Raw genomic sequence first — 19,748 nt, 5'->3', positions numbered from 1 at the left:
ACCCATGCACAAATTCGTGCACCGGGTCTCTAGTAATATTCACATGGAAGAGTTACTGTGCAAAAATAGCCAAGATAATTTTTAGAAAGAAGACTTAAGCATTGGATCCTTTCAAATATCAAAGTGCAGCTACACAACTGTGGGAATCATGGAATAAAATGTAAACGTTGCCCTAGTTGGTTTGGCTCAGTGGATGGAGCCTCGGCCTATGGACTGAAAAGTCCCGGGTTCGATTCCCAGTCAGGGTACATGCCTGCATTGCAGGCTTAATCCCCAGTGAGGCAGCCAATCAATGATTCTCTCTCATCATTGGTGTTTCTCTCTCTCTCTCTCCCTTCTCTCTCACATCAATAAAAATACATTTAAATAAATAAATACGCCCTGAGCTGGCAGCTGGGAATGGATGGCAATCAGAAAAAAAGAAAAAAAAGAATGTAAATGTTATGTACCTTTACCTTGTAAAACTAATAAATCTTCTTAAAACAGTGAGGTAGATCTGTACAGATATTGGAAATGTCCAAATAAATGTGCTTCCATGAAGAAACCAAGCAGTGAAGAGGGTCTGATCCCAGTTGTGTTCAAGGCAGATGGCACTGTTCTTCACAATTTCCCCTTCTCCAGGGAGGATTCTACTCCTCACCTGATAACATGGGCTTGCCTGTAAGACTTGCTTTGATCAATGACATGAGATAGAAGTCACTTGTGCAACTGCCAAGAACAGGCTTTAAGAGCCATAATGTGGTCTGACATCACTTTCTGATGTCCGCTGCTACGAGGCTGGTATGACTCAGATAGATAGAGGTGGCGCCTTCAACCTGGGTCCCAGAGTGAAGCACATACATGTAACAGAACTTCAACCAACTTGCAACTGATGTGTAATATGAAGAGCAGAAAATAACTCTTTAATATAGCAAGGCACTGAGATTTGGGGATTGTTTGTTATAGTGTAACCTAGCAAAAACTGACAGATGCATTGCTAAACAGCACCAAAACCAAACATTTGTTTTATGAATATATTTTTTAACACGTCTATAATGTGTAACATGTCCTAGAAAAACTTTTCTCCTGTGTATAAGCAGATATGTGCAAGGATGCCTGTTGCAGCATTTATTATAGCAAAAATTAGAAACAACCTGAATATACATCAATGAGGAAATAAACAAATTAAATATATGTCAATATAATAGAAAACTATAAAGCAACTCAAAGTAGCTCCACGTGTATGAGCATAATTAAAGCTCAAAAAATAGAACTTGAAAGAGCATACATATAGCATGTTATTTCTATGAAGTTTAAAATGTGAAAAAATATGTATTGTTTCTGAAAAAATATATACATATTGCAAGAGGAAAACATTTGAATCAAACATCACATTCAGGATAGAGGGAAGGAGGAGACTGGGATGGCAAGATACACAGAAGAATCAGTTGTTTCTGCAATTTCTCATTTCTTTAGAAATATCTGAAGCAAATATAGCAAAATGCAGTCTGGCAAAGCTAGGTGGTGGGTGCAAGAGTGTTTTTATTTTTATTTTTTAAAATTGATTTCAGAGAGGAAAGGAGAGGGAGAGATAGAAACATCAATGATGAGAAAGTGTCATTGATTGGCTGCCTCCTGCACGCCCCACACGGGGGATAGAACCCAGGCATGTGCCCTGACCAGTAATCGAACCATGACCTCCTGGTTCATAGGTTGATGCTCAAACACTGAGGCATGCCAGCCAGGCAAGAGTGTTTTTATATTCTTTTTTTCCCCCCAGTTACTGAACCATTTCATAGTAAAAAGTAAATTTGTAAATGTGATGTATAGTATGATGGCATTAAAGTAAATTTTAAAAGCACAAAAATCATATGGTGTTCAGAGGTTATCTAAAAATATGAAAATGGATTGGAAGGTTGTACACCAAATTTAGAATAGTAGCTGCATAAGAGATGGTGACAGGGAATAAAAGGGATTGCTCTATTGCTCTTAATACTTTTTTATAATTTCTAAATTTCTAAAAATAAAAATTATAATAAAGTAGGAAATGTCTAGAAAAATAGAAAACTTGTTAGTCACTTTTTCCTTAAGGGCATGGGATAATTGTAATTTTTAAATCTGATATCCTTCTGTACTGTTTGAATATTTATAGCAATTATGAATTACACAGTTTAAACATAATTAGGGGGAAACTTTTTTAGATATGTGAATGACAAGAGTTATAACATAGTGCCAAGTTGGATGATTCCAAAATCATCTTATTCTTCAAATACTTCACTTTTGATTTGTAGAGACCACAGCAAGAGAGGTAAAATTAATGTTGGCGAACATTTCTACCTCATTAATTCTGGAATTGGATCTTATTAATCCCAGCCTTTAATCTGATAAATGTAGTCTTTGATATTGAAGCAGTGAACGAGCCACATTAATATTATTGGTTGAGTCCTGAGTAACATTCCTGTATTTGCGCTCCTGCACCCTCTAGCGGTTGGAGGACCTTGCTCAAGGACACCACTATGTGGACATAATGTCCAGGGGATTTGGAAAGGGCCTGGGTTATCCTTTCACCCAATCAGCTTCACTTCTCTGTCTTTTTATGTCAGGCTTCCTCAAATAAGATTTCCTTTGAAGAAAGGATTCAGAAAAAAACATTGGTGCAGAGTAATTTATACATTTGATCTGATATTAATCTGGGGGTCATTTTCAAACTAGGAAGAACCTCTGGTCGGACACCCTCATTTTACAAAGAAGATGCTGAGCATCGATAAGTCAAATGTGAACTGCCCAGGTCCATTGCTAGGAGGGGCAAAGCCTCCTGGCCCCTCCTTATATAGTCTTCATCTTTACTTTTTGTTTTGTTTTGTGTTAACTGAACTCAAAGCTAAGCAGAGCCCTCCCAGCTCTCTTTAGACCACATTTTGTGCAAAAAGCTTGCAGGGTAACTGTGGATTAGTAGGGGAAGATGTAAAGTGCTGGCGATTGAGCTTAACCTTGATTTGATTAAGTAATCCCCAAGAAACCCCCAGAGGGGAAAACAGTCTCGTGCTTAGTGCTTATGTTTTTCTACACCCTTGCTCCCCTCCCCTTCTAAAAGGCGTAAATCTCCCCTGAAATGCCTCCTTAGCATTCAGGGCAATAAAGAGGTCACATTATATCTCCATAAATCTCCCCTGCTGGCTGGCTGGCTGCTGCCATTCCAGGAGGTGAAAGGGAAGTTGTTTCCTCTTGACGGCTGCCGGGCTGGAAGGAAAGGCCTTTTCCCTCCAGACCCATTGTCTTGGTCCCTGAGGGAGCTGGTCTGGCAATTTGTTCAGAATTTCCTTTCCATCCTGCCAGCTTGTAACAAGCTGGAGAGGGGGGTGCAGACTGGCCTGGTTTAAGTCTCCTGTACTGGCGCTGATAGAGGGCCTGCCCAAAGCTCCCTCTCGGTTTTCCTCATTAGTAAAAGGAACAAGGTCTGAATAGGCAGTGTGCATGTGTAGAACTGAGCACTAGAAGCCATGCCAGATCCGCTGGGAACTGAGTCTGCCTGTGAAGGCTGGGCTGGGGGCTTCTGGGGACAGGATAGGAACTAGGGCACTATGAGAGATGACAGTGGGTGGGTGAGGCTAAGCATCTGCTTAGAAAATGTTGGAGACAAGATGCTCTTTGGGAAATCAGAAAATGGAACCTGTCCTAAATGAAGCCTGCTGTAAATTAAAATTAATATGAAACAGTGTATGCCACTGTATATGAAACAGTGGCAATGATAGTTCGTGTATATTTATTTACTTTATTTAACATATAACATTTATTTCTTGCCTGGCTGGTGAGGCTCAGTGGTTGAGTGTCAACCTGTGAACTAGGAGGTCCTGGTTTGATTCACTGTCAAGGCACATGCCCGAGTTATAGGCTCAATCCCCAGTGGGGGGCATACAGGAGTAGCTGATCAATGGTTCTCTCTCATCGATGATGTGTTTTTTTTTTCTCTCTCTCTCTTCCTTCCTCTCTGAAATCAATTAAAAATATATTTCTCAAAAATAGGTAATAAATTAGCATAGTTGAGTAGTCAGAATGTTCACAAGCGCTTACAGTGAAAGCATCCCTGAGTCTCCACATGTCTCCCTGGAAGCAATCAATATTGTCAGTTTCCTTTCTATCCTCGCAGAGATATTTAACATATGCAAACAAATCTGTGTATATAGACTCTTCTCCCCTTCTTTTTGTGGAGACTATCAGGTATACTGTTCTGTACCTTGCTCCTAATATTTCACAGCATATTTTGGAAAGAATTTCCTATTAGTATATAGAAGATCTTCATTCTTTGTGACTATGTAGTGTACTCTAATTGAGTTAACCAGTTCCATATTGATAAACATGTAAGTTGTTTTTCTACTCCTCTGCTTTGGCACACAAAAAATAACGGCAGTGAATATTCTTGTACATGAACCAATCATTTTACACAAGTGCCAGTGCATTCATTGTAGGATAAATTCCAGGAAGCAGAATTTCTAGATCAAATGGCATGTGCATTTATATATACTTTTGTTAAGATATTGCCACATGGCCCTCCCAGATGTACCGTGTCACACTCTCCATTAAGGCCCAGAACACTTGTTTCCCCACATTTCCCATTCCCAGGGCACGTGGAGATGACTGAGTCAGGCTGGCAGGATGCCTGGAGAGGGATAGTGACTCACCCCCATGACTTGGAAGAGCCAGGACTAGCACTGGACTTTGTGATTGATAGGTGGCTTTTGATTAGCTGATCATGTACATCCTATTTGCTGGTCTTACGCTGTAGAGAGGGCCTTTCTCTTTCTTTCTGTGGGATGGCAAGAGTAGTCAGTGCTATCTAGGACACTTGAACCCAGAGAGGGCTACTCCTATGGAAGGGGAGGTACCTGGGTCCAAGGTGGAGAAGGCATGTTGCTTGTTTTGGAATGAGGGGATCCCAGGAAGTTGAAGAAATAAAGTAGATATCTCCAATCTTCCAACTCCTAAGCAGAGATGCTTTTTAAAATTTAATTTAGCCCTAACCGGTTTGGCTCAGTGGATAGAGCGTCAGCCTGCGGACTCAAGGGTCCCAGGTTCGATTCCAGTCAAGGGCATGTACCTTGGTTGCAGGCACATCCCCAGTAGGGAGTGTGCAGGAGGCAGCTGATCGATGTTTCTCTCTCATCGATGTTTCTAACTCTCTATCCCTCTCCCTTCCTCTCCGTAAAAAATCAATAAAATATATTTTAAAAAAATTTAATTTAATTTCTTGTTAGTTGTTTTGTAACAGCATCATTAATATGTAATTTACATTCTGTAAAGTTCACTCATGTAAAGTGTGTATAATTAGTGGATTTTAGAACATTCCAGAGTTGTGTATCCAGATCACTATTTTATTTTTTAAATATATTTTTATTGATTTCAGAGAGAGAGAGAGAGAAAGAGAGAGAAACATCAATGATGAGAGAGAATCATTGATTGGCTGCCTACTGCATGCCCCACACTGGGGATAGAGCCCAGGCATGTGCCCTGACCAGGAATCGAACTGTGACTTCCTGGTTCATAGGTCGACATTCAACCACTGAGCCATGCCAGCGAGGCCAGCTCATAATTTTAGAACAATTTCTTTTACCACTCCCAAAAGAATCTCATACCCATTTACAATCATTCCAATTTCCCTCTCCCTTCACTCCTTGCAACCACAAATCGACTTTCTGTCTCCAGGGATTTGCCCATTCTGGACAAAAGACATCCAGTGATCTTTTGTGACTGGCTTCTCTCATGTTGCATGATGTTATTATTAACTGTTCATTTCCCTGAAGCTCAAAGTCTTTACAATGCTGTTCCCTCTGCCTTCAGCACTCTTCCCCAGATATAGAAATGCTACTTTATTGACTGCTTCTTTAATGAATTTAAACCATGTTACAGGAAGAGGAAATCTTAACATAGTCCATGTAGTTGTCATTTAAAAAAACAAATGTTCATATATTTTTTATTACAACTTAGTTTTCTTATTCCCTATCAGTATATATTTGGATTGTTTCCAGTATTTTTCCATGAATATCTTAAAAATAAACATTTCTGTCTTCCTCTTTTGGGGGGGAGGGTGTATCTTTTTGATGTAGTCCCATGAATAATTAGGGCAGTTTTATCACTAGCAAGAGTGGGCTGGTTTTTAATGCATCAGGGAGTACTTTTCCATATCCACCCATCCATCTGTTACATATAATTATATACACACACATTATGTATATATGAAAACCGCTGGGCCTGCGTAAATAATTCTCTCAAAGAATTATTATGTGTGTCCGGGAACATGGCATCTCAGTGGCCAGCAGTCCAATGGGCCGGGAGCAGAGCCCTCAGATGTACACCATCCTGCTGGCATTACTGATGCTTCATTAGACACTTTACGTCTCTGGCTTTTGTTGAAATCTGATGGGTCAATGGGCATGGGGTTTCTGGTGTGTGCTGACTACTGTAGGAGTGGCCCAGCCTGAGAGCAGCATGGTGAGGATCAGGTTGAACAGCGATTTTCAACTGGTGTACCGAAAACATTTTAAAACATGCAATACCTGAGTCACAATTATACCTTTTTTTCAGTCAGATTGGCAAAAAATATTTTTTTTGGTGTGCCACAAAAATTTTAGTAAATAGTTTATGTGTGCCACGAGATGAAAAAGATTGAAAATCACTATCTAGCCGAAACCGGTTTGGCTCAGCGGATAGAGCGTCGGCCTGTGGACTGAAGGGTCCCGGGTTCGATTCCGGTCAAGGGCATGTACCTTGGTTGCGGGCACATCCCCGGTGTGGGGTGTGCAGGAGGCAGCTGATCGATGTTTCTCTCTCATCGATGTTTCTAGCTCTCTATCCCTCTCCCTTCCTATCTGTAAAAATATCAATAAAATATATTTAAAAAAAAAAAAAAGATTCTTTAAATTCACTCATTACCTCCTTTAAAAAAAAAAAAAAAGAAAAGAAAATCACTATCTAGAAGCGTAGGTGAGTCATTCACCTTCTCTGAATCTTGGTTTCTTCCATTGAATGTTCATGGAATCATCCAAACATCACTTCCAGTGTTTTGTTTTGTTAATCCTCATCCAAGGATATTTTTCCATTGGTTTTTGGAGTGAGCGGAAGGTGTGTGTGTGAGGGGAGAGAAACATCGATGTGAGAGACATATTGATTGGTTGCCTCTGGGGTCTGGGATGAAACCTGCAACCCAGGTTCATGCCCTTGACCCAGAATCGAACCCGAGACCCTTTGGTGTGCTGGCCTACTCTCTAACCATTGTGCAACACTGGCCAGGGCATCACTTCCAATTTTGCTTCCTGCCCTCCAAGAGCCTTAAAGTTTTAATTGAGATAAGCCAGTACTGGGGGAGCAGTGATTAGGGGATAGCGGATGGTCATAGTCACTGAATAAGGTAGGGTCCAGTGACTAGGAGGGCACAGTTTAAACTTAGTACCCAGAGTCTAGGAAGTGGCAAACATTTTCAATTGCTGATGCTCAGTCAGGAATCCCATGACTAAAGCAGAGGCTAAGGCTGAACCAGGAGGTTGTGAGATGTCAGTGGCCAACTAAGCATGGGCATTTAGAGTCATTTCATGCACCTCTTTCCTTGCATTCTGCATGCACCTTGTCTGGGAGGTGGTGACTCAGCCCACTTAGTCAGATGCTGATGTTGGGGAGAAGGCAGTGTGTAGGGAAATACAGAGGGAGTAAGCATGTCAGGTATGTGGACCTCACACCCTGAGTGCTGCTGAGAGTGGCCACACATCCGTATTTTAAGCCTTTTGTCCCAGAATAATCCTACATAATAAAAGGCTAATATGCAAACTGTCCCCTCGACTGGGAGTTCGACCAGGAGTTTGACCAGGGGGTGGATGGACGGCCAACTGCCAACGGCCCCTCCCCCTAGCTGGCCCCACCCCTTATTGCCCCACCCCTTATCAGGGGCAGAGCCGGCTGGCCAACCTCCCATGTCCCCTCCCCCTGCAGGCCCAGCCCTATCCGCCCTATCAGGGCGGGCTGGCTGGACCCCACCCGTGCACGAATTCGTGCACCGGGCCTCTAGTTAGTAATAAGCCCCTTTCCTCAGAAGTGTCCCGTTCTGGATGATGAGTTGTGTGGCATCCTTCTCAGCACCAAGGAGTGGCAGAAAAGGGGAAGCTGGCGAGGCCAGGTTTGGGAGGTTGGGGCAGTAGGACAGGTGTCCTCTGGATGCAGCAGCCTGTCCAGCTCCTCCTGAGGTCCAGGCAGCTCTTTCACTGATCAGTGGTGGATGGGAGGTGAGGAGAAAGCCCACAGAGGACAAGGAGACAGCTGGGGGAAACAGTGCGCGCAAAAATACCGAGGACAAAATACCAGCGTAAGGGAAAGTTTTAAATATAGAAATTATGACATTTCAGTCATTGAGTAGTCCCTCTTTCCTCTCCCTCCCTCCATCCCTCCCTGTTTTTTGGTGCTTTTTCTCTTCCTTTCAGAATGTCCTTGCTTCTTTGTGATTTTTTTTTTTAAACCTGAATGTCACATTCTTTAACTCTTACCTTAAGTCCTAACCCAGGCTCTTAGATCAGCATCAGTGTGTGTGTGTGTGTGTGTGTGTGTGTGGTGGGGGGGTCATATTTTCCAGTGGCTATTAAGAAATGTAGTGTGCTATGCCTGGTCCGCATAGATCAGTGGTTGAGCTCCGACCTATAACCAGGAAGTCACAGTTGCATTCTCTGTCAAGGCACATGGCCGGGGTGTGGGCTCAGTCCCCAGTGGAGGACATGTAGGAGGCAGCCGATCAGTGATTCTCTCTCATCATTGATGTTTCTATCGCTCTCTCCCTCTCCCTTCCTCTCTGAAATCAATAAAAATATATTTAAAAAAAAGAAATGTAGTGTGCTAAAAATTTCATATAGACTATCCTCAGTGTCCTTGTTTGTAAAATTGTAAAAATGTTCTACATCTCATGAAACCGCAGTCAGAATTGTACGGGATAATCTCTATGAACCGCCAGCATTTTGTTCTTTAGCGCTGAGACGCAGAGGCCCCAAACTCCACAGGGCAACCCTGGCCCAGCCTGTGGCAAGAACCGCTTCTGCTCAGCGGCTGTGGGAGCTTCCAAAATAGGTGCTCTGATCCCCGCCAGCCTGGACGCTGCTTGAGCTGTGTCTGCCCTCCCCTCGGCAGCCTCCTGTCACAGGCCAAGCCTGACAAAGCCCAGAAGACCAAAGGCTCCGGAGCTGCCAGAAAAACCTCAGGATTTGTTTGCTCCCCATGCCCCAGACCCAGGCGCCAGCCCCGGGGACGGATCTGGGCCTGTCAGGAAATCCATGCACAATCTCTGGTGAACTTTGGATGGGACTCGGGACTAGGGTTCAGCAAGGGACATATGGGTGGGGCTAGAGACTTTGTTCCTAAAGCCCCTTTGGCTCCTGAGGAGGTCTTTGGGCAGGCCCCTCCCCTCTCATTGCCCAGGCTTTGGATCCTCTCTGGCCTCTATTTTGTAGCATTGAATAGCTAGCTGCCCTGGGTATGGGTACTTTCCATTGTGTTTAGGTATCTTGCCTCTCCAACTGGATTGCACAGTGATCCAGGACAGCTGGGGCGGGGCTAGTGATACAGCCCAGGCACCATTGCAACTTATCACATTGAATATAATTATTTGTTTTGAGGTGTGTATCCCCATCTAGACCAAAACAACTCTGGGCAGGGATTTAAAATATATATATATATATATATATATATATATATATATATATATATATATATATATATATATATATTGAACCGTGACCTCCTGGTTCATAGGTTGACACTCAACCACTGAGCCACGACCCACTGGGCTGGGCAGGGATTTTGCCCCAAGTTTGTCTAATATATATCTATGTCCAGAACTTTCGCAGGGTCAAGCGGAGCAGACACGTTTGGGCTTCAGTGCCCCACACCCAGAAACAGTAGATGGCCTACGACCAGATACCCCCAGCCTCTGAGGGTGAACAGAGGAAGGTTGCTCCACCATGAGCTCTGACTCAAGACCCAGCTTTTCCCGGTAGCAAGAGGAAGCCCCTCAAAAGAGGGAGGGCTTGAGGGGACCTCTGCCACGGAGCTGAGCCAGGCTCTGGGGCACTGGCCCAGCGGGCTGGCGCACACACGGCAGCATCTCAGCCTGAGCTTCCTCTCCAGCAGTTGGGAGACAAGTCCAGCCTTTGGGCAGTGCCCGTGGGTGTTGCCAACCCTGGCCCTGGCCTCTGATTTCTCTCTCATCTTCCTCCTCCTTCCCCCCTCTTCTTCCTGACCTTTCCTTCTTCCAGCCCTACTGGCTTACCCTGCCTGTGGGTGGTTCCCCAAGATGGATGGGGCAGGTCAGGGGAGAGGTCGGAGTCCTTGCCTTGATTGCGTCAGTTCTCTGTAGGGAAGTCAGGGGTGGGATCCTTCTACCTCCAGGCTCACATTTTTCTTTCAGGCACTTGTGTGAGAGTGGTTTGCCTTAATTCCCGGGAAGATTAATTCTAAATTGGATGCCTAAGAAATCAGGCTGAGTTTGTTTCCCTCTTTGAAAAAAAATCTGCTTTAATGGGGCATGGATGGAAGTGAGGCGTTAGAGCCCCATTCTTGGGGTTAGGGCTCAATTCTTTTTGTGCTTTTGTTTGCTGAAATAATCATGAATTAATATTTCCCATGAGCAGCAGCTGTGAGACCTCTTACGTATATACTGTCTACCTTGCTGCCAGTCATTCCCTGCCTGCAGTCTCAAACTTGGACGAGCGTGAGAGCGATAGAGTTCTGAGCATGGCCCCAGTGGTTTGAGAAAAAGCCAGATCCCCTCATCTAGCTCTTTTGCTTGTCCCCTCTCTCCCCCCATAACGCAGCACACCAAAGTTTGTCCCTGGTCTTCCCCGCTCCCTCTCAACCCCTCCAACCCTAACAATAATCCATCATTGTTATCTCATTTGGTGTTTGCAAAGCACTTTACAGCCATTGTTGTGAGTTTTTCCTTTTATTTGCAAAGTACTTCACAATTATTATTACAAGTCTTTCCTCTGGATGTGGCGTGATGCTGACCCACTTCCCAGAGCTGGCTTCCCCCTGCCTTCTAAGTGGCAGGGCTAATTCCCATGGTGCCCAGCACCCGGTGGGTGGGGCTTTCCTAAGTTAAGGCCATTAGCTGTGCCCTTCTGCCTTAGAAATCAGGCTTAGAAATTGGCTTCAGGCTGCCCACTGCCCTCAGGAAGTTCCACCCTACCCATTTCTAATGAAGGAATAAGAGGTAGTTGTTACCAGGGTACACACCTCCATATATTAGTGCTGGTTTGGGGCTCATAGCCTGTCACCTCCCGTTTCCCCAGAGTGGGTGCTAAGCAGCAGGGTTTGAACTTCTTTCTCTCCGTTCTTCAGTCCAAGGGGTGGGGGTGCAGGAGAGATATGTGACAAATGTAAGAGAATGAAATAGTTCCTTCCTCCATAGTGGACTGGGAGTTGCTTGAGGCAATCTGATCAAAATTATTTTTGTTTCATTTTTATTTTTTTTTATCAAACAGGCAATTATGACATTACAGAATGGTGGTTTTGTTGTTGTTATAAAGATAAGTTTATACAATCTAAGTAGCCTAACAAAAGTTCCTTACATGGCATTTTATGTTCTGCATTTTTTTATTTAACATGTCGGATAAGCATTTTCCTCTATTGTCACGTGGTCTTTATAATAATCACTTAAAATGATATAATATAACAGCTCATTGGGTAAGTTGGATGGCAATTTTCTGGTACAAAATATGGACACTTGTGCAGATTTGAAGATGTAGTGGTTGTGGGGAAGACATGTGTCTGATGGGGGTTGGGGGGTGAGGGGAGTGCCTTTAGGAAGAATGGACTTGCCCTCCCATTCAGTTCTTTCCTTTGGCTGCTGGTGTGACCCCCAGCCTGTCAATCTGAGTCAGACTTCTGCACTTTCCACCCTAGACAAGAAGTTTCTGCCACCCAAAGCCCCAGCTTGGTTAAGGTATGTTCTGAAAATGAGTTGAGTAACGTTGTTAACTCGAAATGGGTGTTCTGGCTCAATTTCCCAAGTTAGGTCATTAGCATTCTGAGAGTAAGACTCCCCCTTAGCCCCTATGAGATCTGTACAAGTGCTTAAATAGCCGATGCTCAGTAAATCGTTGTACGTATTTACCAGCCTCCAATGCCTTTCCCTGGCCAGTAAGATAGTTGCTTGGCTGTGTAACCCATTCTGGGAGGCAAGCTTGGAGGAGTTCATAAGGCAAACCATTGTGTTGGCTTCTCAAAGCCGCAAAAGGCCAGGAACCAGCAGAGGGTTGTTAGGGCAGCCTCTTCGATGAGTCTGCCCCAACTATAGAACAGTAAGTGTGAAGGGAAAAGAACGGATTACTCGATTTTTGTCTCCGGAACATAGGGAAGAAGCCAGATTGTTTATCTTTAAAAAGAAGATGATCATCTCCCTTGAGAACTCCATACTGAAGTATTTGTGAATGAAATGGTAGAATGCGTGGGATTTTCTCCAGTTCTACAGGACGGGGGAAGTGGGGGGAGGTATATGAGACAAAAGTGGGCACCAGTTGTTGGGAGCTGAATAATGATTAAATAGAGTTTATTTTGCCCAGCCGGTGTGTGGCTCAGTGATTGAGCATCGACTTATGAACCAAGGAGTCGCCAGTTCAATTCCTGGTCAGGGCATATGCGCAATCCCCGGTGGGTGGGAATGCACGAGACAGCTGATTGATGTTTCTATCTCTCTATCCCTCTCCTTTCCTCTCTCTGAAATCAATAAAAACATAATTTTTAAAAAAAGAGTTTGTTTATATTCTGTTCACTTTTGAATATGTTTAAATTTTTTCATCATAATAAAAAAAGAGTAAGAGGGTTGTCCTAGGTTGGGACTGGTGAGACTGGTCCTCCCTTCCCAAGCCTGATTTTATACCAGAAGGCAGTGTCTTGGTTCAACTTTGAGGCTGTAGTGCCACCTAGCGTTTACTGCAAACACTCAACAAAATGATGACATTGCAAGGGTCCCTCTGTCTTCTAAGGCCCTTCTGTGAACTCTCCTGGCCTTTCCAGTTCCCTCAGGGAAGGCCTGGGCTGAGGGAGCAGGGCTAACAGCCCAGGCAAGGGCAGGTACAAGCCCGCCTGGAAGCGAAGGTGGAGGTGGCCTTGATGGTGGTGAGGGTGGTGGCAGGTTGCTCTTCGCTCCACGCCTCCCCCAGGCTTGGGAAGCAAGCTGTGGAACGGAGTCTCCTTTTCCTGTGCGGCTGTGCAGGCCGGTGACCTTGCTGCAGGGTTCTCAGTGTGACCCAGGTACAAAAATAGCCTCTCTTGTGACCAGTGTGTGCTCAGCTCCCTGGCCTGAGCAAACAGCCCCTCACACCTGCACATTGTTGACTCCGTGTACACATACAGCTACTTGTTTGCAGGTGCGAATGACTGTTTGTGTACCCAGAATTGAGGGGAGGGCCATCCTCTTCTTCAGCCCACTGTTTCCTTAGAGCAGGTATCATGGGGTCACAGAAATAGCAGAATGTGCAGCCTTACACCCCAGGGCTGGGTCCTGATGGAGAGAGAGTTCTTAAAAACCCTCCCTTCCAAATATCGCGGCCCCCCTCCCCCGCCCCTTTACTAGAGAAGAATCCACTCTTGCCTCTGATAGTAGGACAAGGACAATCTGGACACCACGGTAGCTATATTTAGGGACAGAGAACATTTGGAAAAGATATAAACATCTTTCAAAATAAGAAGTCATGTTTGCAGAGTCAGAGAGACTTCTGGAAGTTCCGAGCCAGGCTTTGTAGATCATAGGGGATAACAAAAGTGGCCCAGCCGATTTCACCAGGGCAACTGAAATGGACATGAGTGGAATTTACCAATTGCATAATTCTATAGACGTGGAAGGTAAAGGAAATGGGGCGGGGGGGGGGGGGGCAGGGCAGTTTGAAAATTTTAAAAACTTTCAGAAAATGTAGTCCCTTTTGGTTCATTAATTCTACTTCTAGGGGAGTATCCTAAGAAATAACCAGAAATGCTAACATTTGTGTACAAAATGAGCCATGTTTACAAAACGAAAGTGAAAAACTGGGTAATGGTTAAATAAAGGTCAATGATGGTAATTAAAGGATGGGATCTTATACTGCACTTAAAATGAGCTTATGAAGATTTTCTAATGTGGGAAAGGCTTTGGCATTAAGTGAAAAGACAGGCTCAAAATTACATAGCTTGACCTCAACCAGGTAAAAATGTATGTCAGTATATATAAAGTATTCCAAAGGCTATAATAGAACAAAATGCTAACAATGGTGATCTTCGAGTTATAGGATTATGTGTAATTTATATTTCTTTTTTTTTTTAATATATTTTATTGATTTTTTACAGAGAGAAAGAGAGAGGGATAGAAAGTTAGAAACATCGATGAGAGAGAGACATCGATCAGCTGCCTCCTGCACGCCCCCCACTGGGGATGTGCCCGCAACCCAGGTACATGCCCTTGACCGGAATCGAACCCGGGACCCTTTAGTCCGCAGGCCGACGCTCTATCCACTGAGCCAAACCAGTTAGGGCTGTAATTTATATTTCTTTACACATTTCAGTGTTTTCTAATTTTACTGAAGTAAATATTTATAATTTTTATTCAAAGGAATCTTAATTTTGAAAGGAAAAAAGAGAGAGACAGAAGGTCAGAGTGGACCTGAGTGTTAGATAAAAACCTCAGGGTTACAGGCTCAGAAGGAGAGATGAGGGACTAAAATCAGGTTGCTGGTGGTTGCTGCCAGACTTTCTTCCTGTCTCCTGACTGGGGAGAGCCCTGCTGTGTCTGGGATGTCTGAGAGTAAACATGTCCACTTCCCATGATAGTCCCTTGAGCAGATAGATCCCCAGGGGTTAAGGTCAAAGTGAGGCCCCAAAGCTATCCATCCTGCACTCCCTGCAAGGAAAGGGCATTATTTCTTTGGTCTCTAGATTTTCTGACATGAGGTTAATATGAATAAACAAATAATTAATCCTCTGTGTTATTTCCCACCCAGTAGATATGTTTGATGACTTCTCGGAAGGCAGAGAGTGTGTCAACTGTGGGGCCATGTCTACCCCACTCTGGAGGCGGGATGGGACAGGGCACTACCTCTGCAACGCCTGTGGCCTTTACCACAAGATGAACGGCATCAACCGGCCCCTTATCAAGCCCCAGCGCCGACTGGTAAGCAAATACCCAGACCACAGAATCCAACAGCCTGGGGCGGGGTTGGGGCACATTTCGCTCTTCTCAGCACCTGGCTTCAAGGCTCCTACTTGGTGGGACATTTCCTGGTTTTGAATTTTGAATTTCAAGTCATCTTTAGAAGAAGGTATAGTGTGAGGGGTTGTGTCAGTGGGTGGAGGCTACATAGTAATTTCTCACACCTTTAGAGTTAAGTTAGCTTGAGCTACAAGGTTTTCCAGACTTGACCTTGAGCAAAGAGCCAGATATTTCTCTGGCAAAATGGGTTTATTCTGCAACAACAAAGATTTGTAATTCAGGGCATGTGGTCCACTGGTGAACCATGCCAAGTCCAGATGACAAAGGAGGGGAACATTCTTACATAGAGGAAGGAGGAGCTGTTGTAAACAAAGAGTCCATTGGAGGAAACTGGGAGTTAGAAGTATAGTGGCTTTTCATTGGCTGAGCTGTAAGTGTTGTGGGGGGAGAAGACCCTCCTTCTACCTGCTGGAGTAGTAGAGTAGAAAAACATCTTCCTGTTGGAGATGGAAAATATGTCTCTTGTTTGGAGTAATAATGATGAGTGTACCACATGAGACTCCCCTGACAGCCCCTCCCAACTTCAATTTAAATGAGGTTTCTATTTATTAATCTTCATAAAAACATCTAATTCAAGCCCTTAATTATGCAGAAGTAAAAAGTGAGGCTCAGAAAAGCTAGTGGCTTGCCTGGGGTCACATATGAATGAGTCCAGACTTCCTTGTTCCCAGTCTAGTGTTCTCTTGTACGTCTCCTGTGTTCCCATCAACCCCATGAGGAGGGTCAACTCTTCCTTTAGTCATTGTTACTTACCCATTTTTCAATTGATCAACCCAAATCCCATGGAGGTTAAGCAGTGTGTACTGGACCTGTGGCTGAGGAAAAATTTGAGTTTTGGTTCTTTGTTTTGTGGACTTATCTTACTACTAGAGGCCTGGTGCACGAAATTTGTGCACGGGGAGGGGGTCCCCTCAGCCTAGCCTGCACCCTCTCCAATCCGGGACCCCCTTGGGGGATGTCCGACTGCCGGTTCCTAAACCGGCAGTCGGACATCCCTCTCTCAATCCTGGCCCACTGGCTCCTAACCGCTCACCTGCCTGCTGGCCTGGTCGCCCCTAACTGCCCCCCCCCCATTGGCCTGGTTGCCCCCAACTGCCCCCCCCCGCCAGCCTAGTCGCCCTCACTGCCCCCCCCCCCCGCCAGCCTAATTGCCCCCAACTGCCCCTGCCAGCCTGGTCACCCCCAACTGCACCCCCCTCGCCAGCCTGGTCGCCTCTTACTGCCCCCCTCTACTGGCCTGGTCGCGCCTAACTGCCCCCCCCTGCTGGCCTGGTTGCCCCCAACTGCCCCCCCTGCCAGCCTGGTCGCCCCCAACTGCCCGCCCCGCCCCCCCCCCCCCCCCCCCCCCCCGCTGGCCTGGTCACCCCTCACAGCCCCCCCGCCAGCCTGGTCACCCCATGCAGCCTGCTTGTTCAGTCATTTGGTCGTCCCTCACTAACCCCCCTGCCAGCCTGGTCGCCCCACGCAGCCTGCTTGTTCAGTTGTTTGGTCGTCCCTCACTAACCCCCCTGCTGGCCTGGTCATAGGCAGCCATCTTGTGAGGGCGTGGTAGTCAATTTGCTTATTACCTCTTTATTATATAGGATAATTTGATTTTGACCAATACATACTGGCTTTCATGTATATTAGGGAGGGAAGAACAGAGATCAACCCTGATGTTTCCCTTTCTTGAGGTCCCACAGCCCATCTAGTCTCTGATGACACTTAGACACAATAAATCCTCACCCATTACTTGAAAACCATATTAATTCTACTTTTCTGCCTCCAGTGCCCAGTCAGTGCTCATTGGACTTCCCATCTAACAATGAATGACTAATAACATCACTAGCCACAGTCAGGACTAGCATTCAGTCTTCTCCCAGGGCAGAAGTTTCCCCACCCCACCCGCCCCAGGAGCGGCTCGGCTCGGGTGAAGGGAGGCCCTGGTGCTCTGGCTGGCCTGAGATGCTCACACAGGATTATGATCGCCTGCTCCCGCCACCCACATAGGGGAGGCCCAGCCCTGCAGCACTCCCTCCCTGTGAGGCAGAAGCAGCAGCGCCTGCCTTTTACTTGGACTTGAAGGGTTTGTCTCGTGTATTGCAGTCTGCTTCCCGCCGAGTGGGCCTCTCCTGTGCCAACTGCCAGACCACCACCACCACGCTGTGGCGCCGCAACGCGGAGGGCGAGCCCGTGTGCAACGCCTGTGGCCTGTACATGAAGCTCCACGGTGTAAGTAGTCCCACCCCCCATGCAGGACCACCACCTAGACCAGCATCCATGTTCTTTCATACCCATCACTCAGTCCTCACGTGTCTTTCTCCCTTCAGACTATAATTTATTTTTTCCTTCTTAACAGAGATATTTAGATATGGAAGGAACCATACAGACTACATTAGTCCATTCAGGCTGTTCCAACAGAATACCACAGACCGGGTGATGTCTCCATAGAAATTTATTTATCTCAATGTGGAGGTTAGGAGTTGGAGATCAGGGTACCAGCATAGTGGAGTGAGGGTCCTCTTCTAGGTCACAGACTTTTCCTCACATGCAGGGCATGAGGGAGCTCTCTGTAGTCTCTTTTATGAGGCTATTAATCCCATTCATGAGGGCTCCACCCCCATGACCTAATCAGTTCCCAAAGGCCCCAGCTCCTGACACCATACCCTCCAGGGATGGGTTTCTAACATGAATTTTGGGGAGACACAGAATTTCATACCATAGCAGAAACATTGCCACTCACTTCATCTTTAACATTATATAAGTCTAATTCCCATTTACAGATGAGGAGACTCAGAGTAGTCTCTATATATGGTTAGTATGAAAAAACGAAGGTAACAATTCAATGGATAAAGGATAGCTTAAGAATAATTGTATTGATAAAACCTGGGAAACACAAGCAAAGCTTGACCTCCACCTCCTACCAAAACCAAAAATAAGCTTGGGTGAATTAAAGATATGAAATGTAAAATACCTTTAAATAGAGGCAATAAAAATACTAGAAGAAAATGTAGGTGATATTTGTATACCCTTGTGGGTGAGAGAAGAACTTGTTAGACAAGTTTTCAGAACTCTTAAGGCATAAGATAAAAGTCAGGTATATTTGATTCTAGAACATTTAATATTAGTGTACAGAAAAAAGATACCTCAGGAAAGTAAAAACCAATACACATATCAGAAAAAGGGTTCATATTTTCAGAATACAGGGAGCTTTAAAAAGCTCTTCATGTTCTGATTTGCAACAATCTTCCATTATACAGTGCTATTAAAAAGTCAGTGTAGAATGTTGTACACAGTATGGCACCATTTTCATGAAGAAAGAGAAAGAGCGTAATTTATATGTCACTGCTTATTTACACAGAGAACACCTGGAAGAATACATAAGAAACTGGTGGCATGTAGCATGGGTTGCTCTAGGAGAAGTAACAGGAGAGTTGGAGGGACCCTTTTTTCACTGTGTACCCCCTTTGTCACTTTTAGATGGTGCATGTCTTAGTTGTTCAAATATAAGTTAAACTAAAACAACACAAGCAAAACAAACAAAAAAAGAGATCCTACAGAATAATAAGAAAATAACAATCCATCTTCCCCCATTTCCCCAAATGGGCAAAAGAAGTAAACATATAATTCACAGAAGCCGCTCAGGTTAGCCCCTGAACATGTGCAGAGAGGCTGGACCTCACTAAAAATCAGGGAAATGCGCTCTGACCGGTTTGGCTCAGTGGATAGAGTGTCGACCTGCGGACTGAAGGGTCCCAGGTTCGATTCTGGTCAAGGGCATGTACTTTGGTTGTGGGCACATCCCCAGTAGGGAGTGTGCAGGAGGCAGCTGATCGATGTTTCCAACTCTCTAGCCCTTTCCCTTCCTCTCTGTTAAAAAAATCAATAAAATATATTTTTAAAAAATCAGGGAAATGTCAATTAACACAACCTTGAGGTTCCCTGTGTTGCCCATGTGTTTGGCAAAAATTAAAATGCGTGATAATATAGCTGTGGTGTGGATTTGGGAAAACAAATACTCTCATACTGTATATTGCTGATTTGTATGTCAGTTATTACAGATATTCTTTCAGGAAATTAACCTGGCAGTACTTAAACTAAAGTTAAAAACACATACCTTTTGATGTAGCAGCTCTACTTTTGAGAAACTAGCCTATAAAACAATAAAAGAATCAATACGTAATGATGTTTGAAGTATTTATTGCTGCAGTGTTTGTGTTGGCAAAAACTAGAAACAATCTTCAAGCCTCATAAAGAAATGGTTGAGTAAATTATGGCACATCCTATAATGTACACTGTTGCACAGAAATTAAAAAAGAATGTGTATTGACCTAGAAACATTGCAAAGAAATATATACATAGTATGACCCTATACTATGGAGGTGAGGATACATTAGACATACACACAGATGGAAGGATAGATGAGTACACACATACATACATGTATAGATATGCATAAGTGCATACAAGTTTGAGAATTTTAAAAAATGTAAGGAACATAGGCTATTTCTCCAATTGCCTCATG

The 19,748-nt window shown here is 44.6% G+C and overlaps 1 protein-coding gene across 2 annotated transcripts in view; it reads left to right on the top strand.

The window, feature by feature from the left end:
• GATA4 (GATA binding protein 4) overlaps positions 1–19,748 on the top strand; it is a 59,554-nt gene that overhangs the window by 29,635 nt on the left and 10,171 nt on the right. Inside the window, exons 3-4 of one of the 2 annotated variants that reach the window (XM_080673944.1) lie at positions 14,979–15,145; positions 17,330–17,455. In XM_080673944.1, coding sequence (XP_080530070.1) covers positions 14,979–15,145; positions 17,330–17,455 — 293 coding nt within the window. Of the gene's footprint in view, positions 1–14,975; positions 15,146–17,329; positions 17,456–19,748 lie in introns of both variants that reach the window. The other variant, XM_080673943.1, reaches the window with a different exon arrangement.

The sequence above is a fragment of the Plecotus auritus genome (genome assembly GCF_963455305.1).
Source record: "Plecotus auritus genome assembly, chromosome: 6".
Classification (NCBI taxonomy): Eukaryota; Metazoa; Chordata; class Mammalia; order Chiroptera; family Vespertilionidae; genus Plecotus; species Plecotus auritus.
Note: the sequence above shows the minus strand (reverse complement) of the source record. Positions and strands in the feature narration are given on the sequence as shown.